This window comes from Sebastes umbrosus (genome assembly GCF_015220745.1).
Source record: "Sebastes umbrosus isolate fSebUmb1 chromosome 13 unlocalized genomic scaffold, fSebUmb1.pri SUPER_13_unloc_1, whole genome shotgun sequence".
In the NCBI taxonomy this organism is placed as follows: domain Eukaryota; kingdom Metazoa; phylum Chordata; class Actinopteri; order Perciformes; family Sebastidae; genus Sebastes; species Sebastes umbrosus.
In genome coordinates this window covers 167718-185122 of record NW_023618431.1, presented here as the reverse complement: position 1 = coordinate 185122, position 17405 = coordinate 167718, and the positions used below count along the sequence as shown (strand labels likewise).

The following is a 17405-nucleotide window of genomic DNA, read 5'->3' as shown; positions in this document are numbered from 1 at the left end:
ATTTCGAAATAAAGGTTGTATAAAAACCAGCTTCAGAGATACTATCAGTTCGTATTTTACCTGTAATCTTTGTTCCAGCCTTGGCCTCCTGAGGGACACCCACTCCATGCTCATTTTCTCCAATAACTCTGAAGTAATACATGGCTCCCTCCTGCAAGTCTTCCACCTTGTATGTCAACGCGTGGCAGTTGCTGGTCACCGACACCCAGGCCTTCTTACTGGCCTCACGTTTTTCAACATGGTAGGCCTTCACTGCATCACCACCGTCATTCTCCGGAGCTTCCCAACTGATGGTTGCAGAATCCCTGGTCACTGCTGAGACTTTGACATTGACAGGAGGTCCAGGAGAGTCGAGCACCTTGACGATCATGGGCAATGTTGCTTTTCCCAACGGTGATTCAATAGTGACGCTGTACTCTCCAGAGTCATTCCTGGTTGACTTCTCAATGGTCAGTGAAGTGCTGGATTCTGTTGATTCGATGGTTCCTCTAACCTTTAGATCAACGCCCTCCCTGGCCCATGTCACCGATGGCACAGGTTTGCCCTTGAATGGTACATTCAAAGTAAATGCTGTGCCATGCTTGGCAATAAGTAATTTACGCAACTCAATGTCAACATCGAACGATGGCTCAGCAGTTCTGTCCGTTGCTGCAGCTCCATCTGAATACAGGCTACGCGAACTGCTGCCAATTTTGTTTATTGCCTTGACACAGAATTCATATTCTGCATCTGTCTTTAGTCCTGTGATTGTGAACTCCAAGCTCTTGGTAAGAGGGATAGCTTCAACCCATCTTGCTAGTTCTTCTGGTGATTCAGGTACCTCCCATTCCTCCTCCTCCTCCTCCTCATATTCTTCCTCTTCTCCCTCAACCTCTGGCTCTGGTTTACGGATGTAGTCTCTGTATTCTACACTGTATCCAAGGATGGGGGCACCACCATCATCTCTCGGTGGTTTCCAGACAACGGACACACTGTCCTTGGTTGAAGTGATGATCTTCGGCTTGGTTGGGCGAGAAGCAACAACGAGAGGATCTGCTGCTCTGAATGTTGCAGATCGTTCACTTGGAGGACTCAGACCGGCGGCGTTTTCAGCACAGACTCTGAAGTCATACTCACAACTCCTGCGCAGTTTGGTTGCCACTGTGGTACATTCAACAACTGGATCTCTGTTCACACGGACCCAGCGCATACCTGTCTTCTCGCGGCGCTCAATCACATATCCAGTGACGGGGCTGCCTCCATCACTGGCTGGCTTGCACCAGGTGAGGGTCATTGAATCTCCAGTTATGGTGGTGACATCAACGTTAGTTGGAGCAGTGGCAAAAGTGTATGGATCTGTAATCTTTACAGCATCACTGTCCAGAGCCTCACCAGATCCATGCTTGTTGACAGCCAAAACCCTGAAGATGTATTCGTTGCCCTTGAGCAGTCCTGTGACTTTGAGGTATTCTTTTTTGATGTCTCCCTTCACCACTGTCCACGCCAAGCGGCTGGTCTCACGCTTCTCAACAATGTAATGTGTGATGTCAGCACCACCGGCCTCCTGAGGAGGACCCCATGACAGAGTGCACGCCTCAGCTGTGAGACCTGTGATCTGCAGAGGTCCTGCTGAGGGTCCTGGCTTATCTAGAATCACACAGTTTATTGGCATGGCAACTGTTCCGCCAATATTCTGTAGAGTCAGGACATACTGTCCGGAATCTCTTCTGATGCTATCCTTCACAATGACAGAAGTGCTGGTATCTGTTGAAACAATCTGGATTCTGGCTCTCAGCTCGATCTCTTTGCCATCCTTGGTCCAGGAAACGACGGGGGCAGGACGTCCTGCCAGGTCAGCATTAATCTTAAGAGTTTCTCCTGCTTTCACACGCAGTGTCTCTCTGAACTTGACATCCATCATGATGCGTGGTGGATCCACATCATCCTTGACAGTGATGGGGCCAGTGTTGTCAGACGGTCCACTGAACAATCCAGCTGCATTCTTAGCAATGATACGGAAGTCATACTGGCTATTCTCTGTAAGGCCTGTCGCTTCATAGTGGGTCTCGGGCACATTGGTGAAGTTGCACCTTGTCCAGCGTCCTTCAGGAAGGTCTCTTCGTTCAATGGTGTAGCCAGAAACCTTGGCTCCGCCATCATACTCTGGTTTAGCCCAAGACAAGGAGACAGATGTTCTGGTAATAGCGGTGACCACAGGTGTGCCTGGAGGATCACATGGATCTCTGGCTGCTACAGGTTCACAGACCTTGCTGCATTTACCGATACCAGCTATATTCTCAGCATAGACGCGGTATTCATACAACATGCCCTCTTCAATGGCATTGACTTTGTATTCTGTATCTTTAATCATTACTCTGTTCATCTTTGTCCAAAGAATGCTAGTACGCTCCTTCCTCTCCAGATGGTAGCCCGCAACAGGACTACCGCCATCAATGACTGGCTCATTCCAAGTCACCAACATGTAAGACTTGGTGGCCAACTTCACTATAGGCGTGGAAGGAGGTCCAGGTTGTTTGAAGGTATACTGAGCAGTGATTCCAGGTGAATCCACATATGTGCTCTTTCCATAACGGTTGACTGCATAGATGCGGAACTGGTACTCTGCTCCATGTGTCAGGCGGCCAGCCTTGAAAGATGTTCTGGCGACATTACCTCCTACCATCTGCCATTCTTGTGTGTTTGTGTCTCTCTTCTCCACAATATAGTTACTGATGGAGCAGCCACCATCATAATCTGGTGGAGACCAGGACAGTGTGATGCTGTCTGATGTCACAGAATCCACCTTAACACCTTTAGGTGGACCTGGTTTATCAAGTACAACAACTCCAATATCTGCAGTGACAGTTCCTGCTGTGTTTGCCAGGGTCACCTCAAACTTGCCAACATGTTCTCTGTTAGCCTCTTTGATGATGATTTTGGATGAGGTTAAGGTGTTTAAGATGGTAACGGATGATGTTTGCTTCAAAGGAAGGCCATCCTTCTTCCAGGATACAACAGGCTTAGGTCTGCCTCTTACTGGAACCTCAAGAGTGAGGTCTTTTCCAGCCTTCACACTGTATGTGGTGAACAGTAAGTTGACAGATGGTTCAATTTCCACATCCTTTGCAACCACGGGCAAGCCGAGATCCTTTGGCTCACTCTTTCCCTTCTCATTGATTGCAATGACTCTGAATAAATAGGCTTCATTAGGAGTCAGATTAGGAATAGTTGCTTCAGTCACCTTGACTGTGCACGCTGCGCCCCATTTATCTCCACTCTTAGGCCTAAACTCTACGTTGTAACACATGACTTTGCTTCCACCATCATGAGCAGGTTTGTCCCATGCCAGTGACACGCTGGTCTTTGTCAAATCTACGAGCCGAACCTTGTTTGGTGGCAGCGGCACCTCAGACACTTTGACCTCTTTGGTTTCAACCATCTGTCCTTGGCCATATTCATTAACAGCACACACTCTGAAGTAGAAAATGCCTCCCTCGGGCAGCTCTTCAATCTTGAATGAGTTGGCCAGGCAGTTGCTGGTGACGGTAGTATAAGCCTTCCTGACAGACTCTCTCTTCTCTACAATGTAGTTTGTGATTTTCGCACCACCGTCAGTGAGTGGTGTATCCCAGGCAAGGGTCACTGAATCCTTCTTGAGCTCCTTCACAGAAAACTTTTGTGGTGCACTTGGTGTATCCAAAATTCTCACTGCAACAACAGCAGATTTTTCACCACTGCTGTTCTCCAGCGTTAGCGAGTATTTGCCACTGTCAAAGCGGTTAACATTGTCAATGACAAGCATGGTGTATGAACTGGTGGTGTCAATCGCAACACGCTCTGTGAGAGTACCCTCAATCTTCTCCCATTTCACAGCTGGTTCAGGCCTTCCTCTGATGGTGACAAACAGACGCAGAGATCCACCTGCGCGGACAGATACCACCTTTCTGAGATCGGCATCCAGCTCAATCTCTGGTGCTTCTACCCTGTCAGAAGTAACCACGGTGCTGTGGACGTTAGCGGCCTCCCCCAGTCCCTCAGAGTTGATGGCACAGACACGGAACTGGTACTCTCCACCCTCCTTCAGGTCTGTGATAGTGAGTTTAGTGGCTTGTGTGCCGGTGGGTGGAGTACACATAGTCCATTCTTTTTCAACTGGTGCCACTATTGCTGGTGCTACTTCGGCCTCCTCTGTTGATTCGGGCACTGGTGTATACTCCCTCATTTCAACGATGTAGCCCTTTATGTAGGCACCACCATCAAACTCAGGTTTGCGCCAGGACAGAGACACGGTAGACTTTGTGTAGTCGGTCACCTTAGGATGGTGTGGAGGTCCAGGTGGTGTTGTGGAATCACATGCCCTGGTGAGCAGGGACAGTTCACTGAGGTCTCCCATTCCAGCCTCATTCTCAGCAGCAACACGGAACTCATAGAAGTGGTTTGTCATCAGACCGGTGACCTTGAAGTGGTTGTCAGTCAGCTTTTCTCTGTTGCATTTCGTCCACCTAACACTATCTTTGTCACGTTTTTCAAGGTGATAGCCTTCGATGTCAGCTCCACCAGTCTGTTCTGGAGCAGTCCATGACAGGACCATAGAGTCCTTTGTGATCTGACTTGCTTCTGGAGTTCCAGGAGCACTAGGTGGCTTGTAAGGATTGCGTGCAATGACGGCTTCACTCTCGAGAAGATCGCCAGCACCGTATTTGTTGACTGCCCTGACTCTGAAAATGTATTCATTTCCAGGAAGCAAACTTGTTAGTTTATAGAAGAGACCCTTGACATTTGGTGCAGCCACTGTCCAGGACAACCTGCTGGTCTCTCTCTTCTCCAAGATATAGTGAGTGATGCTAGCCCCACCATCTAGAGCTGGTTCAGACCAGGCAAGGATGCACCTGTCAGCCATGATTCCTGTCATCTTCATGGGTCCAACGGGTGGACCTGGCTTATCAAGGACTTTGACAGTGATAGGGAAGGTTTTTGTACCACCCGGATTTTTGAGAACGAGATCATAGTGGCCAGCATCAAGCTTGGTTACATCCTTGATGTTAATGGCTGCACGTTTCTGTGTAGTTCTCACTTCAATACGCAGGGCTTTGTCCATTTCCTTGCCCTCTTTTAGCCAGACAACATCAGGAATTGGTTTCCCATGGATGTCTGCATCAAGAAGCAAGTGTTCTCCAGCATTGACAACAATAACATCCTTGTATTTGGGATCCATTGAGGCCCTTGGTGGTTCAATTTCATCAGTAGCAGTAATAGGTCCAGAGCTGTCAGAAGGCTCGCTGAAGACTCCGGCTGCATTTCTTGCAATGACTCTGAATTCATATTGCTCATTCTCCGTCAGGCCAGTGACGGTATACTCAGTCTCAACTACATTTGTGAAATTAGCTCTTACCCAGTGCTTATCAGCGGAGGCAAGATCTTTCCTTTCCACGATATATCCGTTCACTTTGCTGCCACCATCATACTGAGGCTTGGTCCACTGAATCTTGATCAAGGTCTTAGAGATAGACACAGCTTCAGGAGCACCTGGAGGATCACACGGGTCACGCGCAACAAAGGACTCAGACGCTTTACTGCATCTGCCAATGCCAACAATATTTTCAGCATAGACTCTGAATTCATATCCAATACCCTCCTCCAGATTGCAGATCTTGAACTCGGTATCGGTGATAAGAGTCTTGTTCAGTTTGTTCCACATGATGCTGCTTCTCTCCTTGCTTTCTAAATGGTACCCAATGACTGTACTTCCACCATCAATGACTGGCTCATTCCATTCAATGGTCATCATTTCCTTCGTTGCATATTTGACATGTGGTGTTCCTGGAGGCCCGGGTGGTTTGTATGGATATTGAACAGTGATGGACTTGGAGTCCAGAGATGCACCCTTTCCATATCTGTTTTCAGCTATGATTCTGAACTGGTATTCTGCACCAGTCTTCAGCTTGGTGACCTTGAGAGCTGTTCTAGCAAGTTGTGTGGTGACTGCCTGCCATGTTTGAGTTGTGGTGTCTCTCTTCTCAACTATATAGTTCTTTACCTGGCATCCACCCATGTACTCCGGGGGCTCCCAGGAGAGATGAACAAAGGTGTTGCTCACTTCGACAACCTTGAGTGGACCTTTTGGTGGACCGGGCTTGTCAAGGACAATGACAGCCACTTCCTCTGTGATTGTGCTGGCATTATTGGTTGCTGTGATGGAATATTTGCCAAAGTCCTCCTTGCATGCCTCAGTAATTTTAAGTCCAGTTGTTGTTTTAGTGCATATCGCATTGATTCTGGATGTTATCTTCAAAGGCTGACCGTCCTGGGTCCAGGTGACTTTAGGTTTGGGCCTGCCAAGCACAGGGAACTCCAACCTCAAGTCTTTTCCAGCTAATACACTGTAGGTGTTGAATTGCATCTTAATGCTTGGCTCAATGGCTATGTCGCTGGCAACAATGGGCGCAGCAAGCGCATTTGGCTCACTCTTTCCCTTCTCATTGTAAGCAATGATACGGAATAGGTATTCTTCTCCTGCTGTGAGACCTGTGGCAGTGCCATCGCATGTCTTTGTATTAGTTGCAACGCCCCACTTATCTGCACCTTTGGGTTGCATCTCAATTAGGTAGCCACCAATTCTACTGCCTCCATCATGCTCAGGTTTCTCCCAGGCCAGGGAGATAGTGGCTTTGGTGACATCGGTGACGGAGATTTTTCCAACAGGCAGCGGTACCTCGGAGGCCTTGGAAGCCGTCTTTGTTTCAACGGCCTGACCGATTCCATAATCATTCTCAGCCATGACTCTGAAGTAGTACATAGCACCTTCAATCAAGTTCTCAACTTTGAATGTTGTCTTGGTGCATTTTGTGGACACATTAGCATACGTCTTTCTGGTTGATTCACGCTTGTCAATGACGTAGTTCTTGATTTTGGAACCTCCGTCAATCAGCGGGGCATCCCATACAAGAGTGACCGAGTCCTTTTTGACTTCTTTAACCACAAGCTTCAGAGGGGCACTAGGTGTGTCCAGGACTTTAACAGCAACAAACTCAGACACAGACCCGCTGCTGTTTGTCAGGGTCAACGTGTATTTTCCTGAGTCACTCCTGTCACAGGAGTCAATGGACAACTGTGTGAAGTTGAGAGCTTTCTCGACCACCGCTTTTTCAGTCACATCTCCCTCATCCTTAGTCCACTTAATCTCAGGTGTTGGCCTACCCTTGAACGGGATATGGATTCTAACAGATCCACCAGCTTTCAAAGTGATGCCCTTCCTCAGATCAGAGTGGAGTTGGATCTCTGGTGGTTCCAACCTTTCCTCTGGCTTAGCTGTTCCAGAGAGAGCTGCCGGCTCACCAACTCCCAGTTTGTTCAGAGCACACACCTGTATCTTGTACTCCTGACCCTCAGTAAGTTTGGTAATTTCATATTTGTTGACACGCAGGCCAGTGGGGGGAGTAACCATGGTCCAGTCCTCCTCTTCAGCCTTGCAGACTTCAACAATGTATCCTTGAATGGCGCTGCCACCGTCAGACAGAGGCTTACCCCACACCACCGTAATAGAAGTCTTTGTGGAGTCACTCACGTTCACATATGCCGGGGCACCAGGTTTGTACGTGGGATCCCTGGCCTTGAAGTATGAACTTGGAAGGCTTGGCTCTCCTGCTCCAACTACATTCTCAGCAGTCACTCTGAATTCATATTCATGGCCGGTGGTTAGGCTCGTAGCTCTAAAGGATAGATCGGTGACTTTCTGTCTGTTGCATCTGGTCCATTTTATTCCATTTCTGTCCTTCTTTTCAAGGATGTAATTGGTAATCTCACTGCCGCCGTCAGTCTCCGGGGCAGACCAAGTGACGGTCATGCTGTCGTGAGCAATGTTGGACACATCCTCAATATGCGATGGACCAGGAGGAACAAATGGAGTCTTCATGACCACTCCGCTAGACTCCAGTGGCTCACTGACACCGTAACTGTTGACTGCCGTGACGCGGAACATGTACTCATTGCCTTCCAGTAACTTGGTGACTTTGTAGCATGTGTTTTCACAGCTGTTGGAAACAATGGTCCAAGCTAGACGGCTGGTCTCTCTTCTCTCGATCAGGTAGTGTTTAATAGGATTACCTCCGTCATGTAGAGGGGCCTGCCATACCAGTGTGCATCTATCTTCAGCTACTCCTGCGATGTGGAGGGGTCCTTGACATGGGCTAGGCCTGTCCAGGACCACGACATTGAATGGAACAGTTTCACTGCCAGCCTGATTTGACAGCTGGAGTGTGTAAACTCCACCATCAATTCTAACAGAGTCCTTAATGACAATCATTGCGTGATTTTCTGTGTTCTTTATCTCGAGTCTGAGCGTATTCTCGACTGGTTTTTCATCCTTGAACCACTGGATCGTAGGGAGCGGCTTGCCACGGACGTCGGCGTCAAGCTTGAAGGTCTCTCTGGCATTGATGATAATAGTCTTGGTGAATGCGGGGTCAATGGAGAATTTGGGTGCCTCCAACTCATCACTTACAGTGATTGGTCCACTGTTGTAGGATGGCTTACTGATGGTGCCGACAGCATTTTTAGCAATGACTCTAAAGTCATACTGTGCGTTTTCAGTCAGACCGGTGACGGTGAACTGGGTCTCGATCACATTAGTGAAGTTGGCCCTGCCCCACCTGCCCTCTGGCAGATCACGCTTCTCCACAGTATAGCCGGTTATATTACTGCCGCCATCATACTCTGGTTTAGTCCACTGGATGATGATGGTATCTTTGGTCACATGGATGGCCTCTGGTGTGCCAGGAGGATCACAGGGGTCACGGGCGACACAGCCCTCTGAGACCTTACTGCATCTGCCAATGCCAACTATATTTTCAGCATAAACCCTGTATTCATACTCGATACCCTCCTCCAAGGGGTGACTCTTGAAAATAGGCTCGTGGATAAGTGTCTTGTTGATCTTGACCCAGAGAATACTATTCCTCTCTTTCCTTTCAAGATGGTAGCCGAGGACAGAACTGCCTCCATCTGCGACGGGCTCGTGCCACTCGACCACCTGGTGATCCCTCGAGAGAGAAGAGATGAATGGAGTTCCTGGTGGGCCTGGTTCTCTGTATGGGTACTGAGCGACCACGGAAGATGAATCCAGACCGTGACTCTTGCCATAGCGGTTCTGAGCAATGATCCTGAACTGGTACTCAGATCCAGTCTTCAGTCGAGGCACTTTGATGGTGGTTCTGGCATAGTTGATGCTAACATTTTCCCACGTTGTTGTAGTAGTATCTCTCTTCTGTACAACGTAGTTTGAAATCTGGCAACCGCCATTGTGCTTTGGTGGATCCCATGAAAAAGTGACACTCTGTGTTGTGATCTCATCGAACCTCACGGGGCCGGATGGAGGGCCAGGCTTGTCAAGTACAACGATTTCAACTGATGTGTCTTTCTTTCCGGCTGAGTTAGCGACATTTATACCGTACATGCCACCATCATCACCTGCTGCCTCCTTAATGCTCAGCGTTGTGTGTGTTGCTGTGTTGTGAATGTTGACTCTGGTAGTGAACTTCATAGCATCTCCATCTTTAGTCCATGAGACTTTTGGTTTAGGTCGTCCAAAGAAGGGAATGTCAATGTTCAGGTCTTTGCCCACTTTGACACTGTAGCTGCTGAATGCTGGTCGAATATCTGGCTCAAAGACTAAGTCCTTGGTCATCACTGGACCAGCAAGGACTTTGGAGTCACTCTTTCCCTTATCATTGATTGCTGTAACTCTAAACACATACTCCTCTCCTGGGTTCAGTTTGGTGACAGTAGCCTCCATTGTCTTAAATGTGTTAACAGGGGACCACTTGTCCTGGCCCTTAAGTTGCACCTCGAGTAGGTACTGTGTTATTCTGCTACCACCATCGTACTCCGGCTTCTCCCAGGCTAAAGAGATGCTTGTTTTGGTTTGATCTGTAACACTCAAGCTCTTTGGACACTGGGGTACCTCTGAGACCTTAAGAGGATTGGCAGTCGCTGCTGGCAAGCCAACTCCATGTGCATTCTCAGCAAGGACTCGGAAGTAGTAACAACAACCCTCCTGGAGTGGCTCAATCCTCCATGAAAGATGATGACAGTTTGTTTTAACGGCTGCATATGTTTTGCGTGTGCTTTCTCTCTTTTCAATGATGTAGTTCTTGATCTTGGACCCACCGTCCAACAGAGGTGGCTCCCATGCCAGTGTCACGGACTGGTTTGTAATTTCTTTCACTTTCAAGTTAACAGGAGCACTAGGTGTGTCGAGAACACGAACAACAACGAAGGCAGATTTGGTTCCACTGGTGTTCTCTGCGGTGATGGTGTATTTACCGCTGTCATTTCTGCTCATCTTGTCAATCACAAGGGACGAGAAACTGCTGGTCGACTCGACCTGAGCCGTCTCTTTAAGTGCAGCTTCATCTTTGTCCCACTTGATGGTAGGAGTGGGCCTTCCTTTGATAGGAATAAACAGTCTGAGGGAAGCTCCAGCTTTAATGGTCACAATCTTTCTCAGTTCTGCGTCAATGTCGAGGTCAGGCTCTTCTGTCCTGTCCTGGGCAACAACAGCTCCAGAGACATCAGCATGCTCACCAACTCCAACTTTGTTGATAGCACATACTCTAAACTTGTACGCCTGGTTTTCCTTCAGGTTTGCAACTTCAAACTTGGTCTTCTTGACACCTGTTGGTGGTGTGCACATTGTCCATTCCTCAGCAGGGGCTTCTGTGGCAGCCGGGGCTTCAGCAGGGGCCTCAGCCGGCATCGTGGTAGAGCAGCACTCAACAACGTATCCCTGAATCTCACAGCCTCCATCACAGACGGGCTTGCCCCACGACAGGAATACTGATGTTCTAGTTGTGTCAGTTACTCTTGGATTGTTTGGTGGGCCAGGGCTGAAGACGGGATCAAGAGCTTTGTGGAATACAGTCGGGGAGCTTGGCTCACCAACACCTACAGCATTCTCAGCTACAACTCGGAATTCGTAACTATGGCTCTCCATGAGTCCAGTGACCTTGAAAGTCAAGTCAGTGACTGTTTTCCTGTTGCATCTGGTCCATCTCACACCTTCTTTATCATGTTTCTCAATTATGTATGCAGTGATAGGACTACCTCCATCTTCAGAAGGAGCCTCCCAGGTGAGCACCATTGAATCCTTTTTAATATCTGAAACTTCCAAGCTCTTGGGTGTTCCAGGGACCGCAAATGGATCTTTCATTATGGCGGTAGCAGACTCAAGTGGTGCACCGACTCCGTATTGGTTGACAGCATGGACTCTGAAGATGTACTCATTTCCTTCCAGGAGCTTAGTGACCTTCAAGCAAGTCTTCTCCACGTTTGAGTCAACAACAGTCCAGACTAGCCTGCTTGTCTCTCTCCTCTTTACAATGTAGTGAGAGATCTTGCTGCCGCCATCTTGTAGTGGTGCTTTCCATGCAAGGCAGCACCGATCTTTGGTTATTCCTGTGACAACAAGAGGTCCTTGTGGTTCTCCGGGTTTATCTAGAACAACGACATTGACCTTTACGGCCTTTTCTCCTCCTGGATTTACCAGCAGCAGAGTGTATTGTCCTCCATCGGAAAGTTTAGCTTCCTTGATAGATATGTAAGCTTTGGTGGGCGTGTCCTTAATTTCTCTATGAATAGTGTTGCCCAGTTCCTGCTCTCCCTTCATCCAGCGGATAGAGGGCAATGGTTTGCCATGAACATCTGCATCAATCTTGAAGTTGTCTCCAGCATTAACCACAACAGTCTGTGTGTACTCTGGGTCGATGCTGACGCGTGGTGGTTCAATTTCATCCTTGGCAGTGATAGGACCGGTGCTGTAAGAGGGCATACTGAAAACACCAGCAGCATTTCTGGCAATGACACGGAACTCGTATTGGTTGTCCTGTACGAGTCCGGTTGCAACATACTCTGTCTCAATTATGTTGGTGAAGTTAGCCTTCAGCCAACGACCTTCAGGAAGCTCCTTCTTTTCCACAATGTAGCCTGTAACCTTCGCACCGCCATCATATTCAGGCTTGGTCCAAACAATAGTCACTGAGTCCTTAGTGATCTTTGTTGCCTCTGGGGTGCCAGGGGGATCACAGGGATCTCTAGCAACACGTCCCTCAGACACTTTGCTCACTCTGCCTATTCCAACAATGTTTTCTGCATAAACTCTGTATTCATACTCCAGTCCTGGTTCCAGATCATTGGTCTTGAAGGTTTGGTCAGTTATAAGAGACTTGTTAAGTTTTACCCAAAGAATGCTGTTTCTCTCTTTGCGCTCAAGATGGTAGCCCAAGATAGTGCATCCGCCATCAATCACAGGTTCATTCCAGGCCACCACCATGCTGTCCTTGGAGCAGACTGCAATGGATGGTGTTCCTGGGGGTCCTGGAAGCTTGTATGGGTATTGAGCCACAATACACTCTGAGAGAAGAGCTGGGCCTTTTCCATATCTGTTTTCTGCTGTGATCCTAAACTGATACTCAGAGCCAGTCTTCAACCTGCCTGCCTTGATTTTGGTTCTTGCAAGGTTCGGAGATACAACCATCCAGGTAGTTGTGGATGTGTCTCTCTTTTCCACAATATAGTGTTTGATGGAGCAACCACCGACATATTCTGGTTTGTTCCAGGAGATGGTTACACGGTCAGAAGTGACCTCCTCCACCTTAACTGGACCACCCGGCTGGCCGGGTTTGTCTAGCACAACAATGCCAATGTCTGCTGTTGTCTCTCCTGCTGTGTTGCTTAAAGTAATACGGTACTGTCCGACGTCATCTCTAGTAGCCTCTTTTATGTTGAGGTGCAGCATTGTGTCTGTTTCATCAAAGTTGACTCTGGTAGTTCTCTTCAGAGGCTGCCCATCTTTCACCCAGGAAATGGCTGCTTTGGGACGTGCAACGTATGGAACCTGTACCGTCAGGTCTTCTCCTGCCAACACACTGAATGTGTTGAACAACATTTTGGCAACAGGTGCAATCACAAGATCTTTAACGATCACAGGCACGCCGATTTGACGTGGGTCGCTTGCTCCCTTCTCATTTTTTGCTGATACACGGAACATGTATTCTTCACCTGCATTTAGTCCAGTAATAGTAGCTTCTGTTTCCTGTACAATCACAGCCTGGGTCCACTTATCAACACCTTTGGGCTGGATCTCAACAACATAACAGCCGATTCTGCTGCCGCCGTCATGCGCCGGCTTCTCCCAAGAGAGGGTGACGCTGCTCTTGGTAACATCCTTAAGAGTGATTTTGCCAGGTGGCTGTGGTTTCTCAGACACTTTAACTGATTCACCAGACTCAATGGGCAGGCCAATGCCATATTCATTCTCAGCCAAAACTCTGAAATAATAGTTGCATCCTTCCAAGAGCTGATCTACTGTGAAGGTGGTGTGATGGCAGATAGCACTGACTGTAGCATACGCTTTCCTTGTGGACTCACGTTTTTCAACAATGTAGTTCTTGATCTTAACTCCTCCATCATTCGCTGGTGGCTCCCAAGTCAAAGTGACGGCTTCCTTTGTCACAGCAGTAATCTTGAGATTCTGTGGAGCGCTGGGTGTATCGAGCACCCTGACCTGGACTGTAACTGTCTTGGAGCCAGAGTTGTTTTCAACTGTAAGATTATACTTTCCACTGTCAAATCTGTTGACATTTCCAATGACAAGTGACGTGTATGATGTCGTGCTGTCAATAGTTGCCCTCTCAACACGCTCACCGTCTCCTTTGGTCCATTTAGCCTGAGGAGCTGGTCTGCCTCTGATAGGCACAAACAGCCTGAGTGAGCAGCAAGCTCTGAGACTGACGACCTTGCGGAGCTCAGCGTCCAAATCAATCTCAGGTGGGAGGAGCCTGTCCTCTGCCTTAGCATTGCCAGGTACAGATGCTGCCTCTCCAACTCCTTCACCGTTGACAGCAGAGATGTTAATCTTGTATTCCTGGTTCTCCTTCAGGTTAATGATGGTGAACGAAGTGGCGCGGAGTCCTTCTTTGGGTGTCACAATGGTCCATTCCTCTTCTTCCTCCTTTGCAGATAGGATGCAGGTCTCCACAATGTAGCCGGTGACGTCCGAGCCACCGTCATACACAGGTTTGTTCCAGGCGACAGTAACTGAGGACTTGGTTGTGTCCAAGACTCTGGGGTTGCATGGGGCCCCTGGTTTGTACAGTGCATCAGTGGCCCTGTAGAATGGACTTGAGGCACTTGGTGCACTCACTCCAGCAGCATTCTCAGCAACTATTTTGAATTTATAGTCATGTCCATCAATAAGGCCTGTTGCCTTGAACTGTAGATCTTTGACCTTCCTCTTGTTGCATTTGACCCAGCGTAGGCCTATTCTGTCTTTCTTTGAAATATTGTAGTTGGTGATGGGAGTTCCACCGTCGCTCACAGGCGCTTGCCACATAACAACCATTGAATCTTTAGTGATAGCCGTCACCTCAGGATTCCCTGGAGGATCTGGAATCACATATGGGTTGTCTGCAATAGTGGGTTCTGAATCAAGAGACTCACCAAGTCCATATTTATTTAGTGCCATAACTCTGAAGATGTATTCATTTCCTTTGAGCAGCTTTGTCACCTTGAATTGTGTAATTTGTAGGTCTGAAACCACATTGGTCCAAACAAGTCTGCTTGACTCACGCTTCTCAATCACGTATCCTTCGATCTTGGCACCTCCATCATCTGCAGGTGGAGCCCAGGTGAGTAAACAGCTGTCAGCGTTGACATCAGACACGTCAAGAGGTCCAACTGGTGGTCCAGGTCTGTCGAGCACTTTAACATTAAAGATGTGCTTAGCAAATCCACCAACGTTAGTGGCAGTCAAAACAAATTCTCCTCCATCTGGTCTGACAGAGTCCTTGTTGGTCAGAAGAGTTGTCAGTTCTGTGAACTTTACGTCCAGTTTCATCGTGTTCTCAACCTCTTTTCCGTTCTTGGTCCACACCATCGACGGGGTTGGTTGACCAGCGATGTCAGCATCAAGCTTGAAGGACTCTCCTGCCTTCACGAGAACAACATCCTTAAAGATGGCATCAACCATAATACGTGGCTCAATAATGTCATCTTTGCAGGTAATCGGGTCTGACGGATCAGAGGGCACGCTCACTGAACCTGCTGAGTTTCTGGCTATAACACGGAACTCATAGGAGGCATCTTGAGTCAGTCCGCTGACAGTGAACACCGTCTCCGTGATGTTGGTGAAGTTGGCTCTCATCCAGCGGCCAGCAGGCAGTTCTTTCTTCTCCACTACATAGCCAGTGATTTTGAAACCACCATCGTACTCAGGCTTTTCCCACTGAATGGTGATGACATTCTTGTTGACAAATATTGGCATAGGCTGACCTGGTGGGTCTACAGGGTCCAAGGCCAGTATTGGTTCTGAGGCCTTGCTAGGCTTACCAATTCCAGCCATGTTTTCAGCCATGACACGGAACTCGTAGGCAGCTCCATCTTCAAGCCCGGTGGATTTATAGAGGTTTCCTTTCACGAGACTCTTGCTAATCTTGTTCCACATGATGCTGCTTCTTTCTTTCCTCTCCACATGATAACCAATGACTTCATTTCCACCATCAACGACAGGCTCATTCCAGCCAACTGTTATTGAGTCCTTGGTAAATGCAACAACACCTGGAGTACCAGGAGGTCCGGGGACTTTGAATGGATAGGCAGCCACCACTGACGAGGAGGTGATGGGAGGTCCAACACCATATCTGTTCTTAGCCTTTACTCTGAACTGGTACTCTGAACCAGTGGTTAAGCGAATGGCTTTGAACATGGTACGGATGACAGTGGAAGACAGCTCTGTCCATGTTTGGGAAGTGGTGTCTCTGATCTCAACCACATAATTGTTGATTGGAACACCTCCGTCATTCTCAGGAGTGTCCCATGCAAAGACGCAATAGGTACGAGATATCTCCATGATGTTAACTGGCCCCTTGGGTGGCCCAGGTACATCGTGCACTTTGACGAGGATGTTGTCCGTCACAGAACCAACAATGTTCTTTCCCGTCATAGTGTACACACCGCTGTCAGCTCTGGTGCATTCGCCGACGCTGAGGATAACGGTGGCAGCAGTAGTTTCCACATTGGTTCTCTGTGTGAGCTTCAGGGCTGCACCATCCTTTTGCCAAGAGATAGTTGGTCTAGGACGTCCCATGACTGGAATTTCCACCTTGATGTCATCTCCTGCCTTGGCAATAACAGTCTTCTGACATACACCTCGGAGGTCAAACTCCGGCAGGGAAGTAGAATCCCTGACAATGATGGGTTTGCTGTCACGTGGACCGCTTCTACCCGAGCTGTTGACAGCCATGATGCGGAAAATGTATTCCTCAGTCTCATTAAGATTCTTCACCGTGAAGTCCAGGGTCTTGACTGCTGTCACATGTGCCCACTGATCAGTTCCCCTCTTCTGGGCTTCAAGGACATATCCCGTAATTCTGCTTCCACCATCGTGCCTGGGTTTGGTCCAAGCCAGGCTCACAGAGTTCTTGGTGATATCAGTAGGAATAATACTCTCTGGAGGAGTTGGTGCCTGCGATGCACGAATTGGATCAGCAGTTTCCACCGCCTCACCGATGCCGTACTCATTCTCGGCAGACACTCTGAAGTAGTACTCGCAGCCTTCACCGAGGTCACCGATCCTGACGGAGGTGGTCGGGCAATTAGTAACAGCGGTAGTAAAAGCCTTGCGTGTTGATTCTCTCTTCTCAATTATGTAGTTGGTGATCTTGGCGCCACCATCGATGAGAGGCATCTCCCACTTAAGACTAATGCTCTCCTTGTCGATCCTGACTGGTTTTAGGTTAAGTGGAGGTCCGGGTGAATCCAGAACTCTCACGTTTATAGCGGCACTCTTCTTTCCAGCTGAGTTTTCGAGGGTAAGCTCATATTTACCCACATCAATTCTTGAACTCTCGGGGATGATCAGCATTGTGAATGACTCGGTGCTGTCAATGACTGCGCGTGGGACAGGACCACCTTCCTTCGTCCAGGTGACAGTTGGCGTAGGACGTCCCTTGATTGGCACAAAGAGGCGAATGGAGCAGCCGGCCCTAACGACGAGGGTTCTTCTCAGCTCAAGGTCCAGCTCTAAACCAGGTTCAGCTGCACGCTCCACAATCTCAATCAGTTCCTTAGTTTCAGCCGGTTCACCTGCTCCCTTACCGTTCACCGCGCTAATTCTGAAGAAGTATTTTGCACCAGTTTCCAGCCCAGGAACAACAAACTCTGTGATCCTAAGTGGATATGAAGGGGTGTCCTTAACCCATTCTTCTGTTCCTTCCTTCTTGTGCTCAATCACGTATCCGGTGACTTCAAGTCCACCGTTATCAAGAGGTTTTCCCCAGTTCAGAGTGGCGGTGGTCTTGGTTGTGTCTGTGACTCTTGGATTGATTGGAGGTCCAGGCACATCTGTCAAACATAAAATAAGTGGTTAGTGTCTT

The 17405-nt window shown here is 48.4% G+C and overlaps 1 protein-coding gene across 1 annotated transcript in view; it reads right to left on the bottom strand.

Annotated features, from left to right (window-relative positions):
- ttn.1 (titin, tandem duplicate 1) overlaps positions 1-17405 on the bottom strand; it is a 215177-nt gene that overhangs the window by 31059 nt on the left and 166713 nt on the right. Inside the window, 1 exon segment of the mRNA XM_037762617.1 lies at positions 61-17373. Coding sequence (XP_037618545.1) covers positions 61-17373 — 17313 coding nt within the window.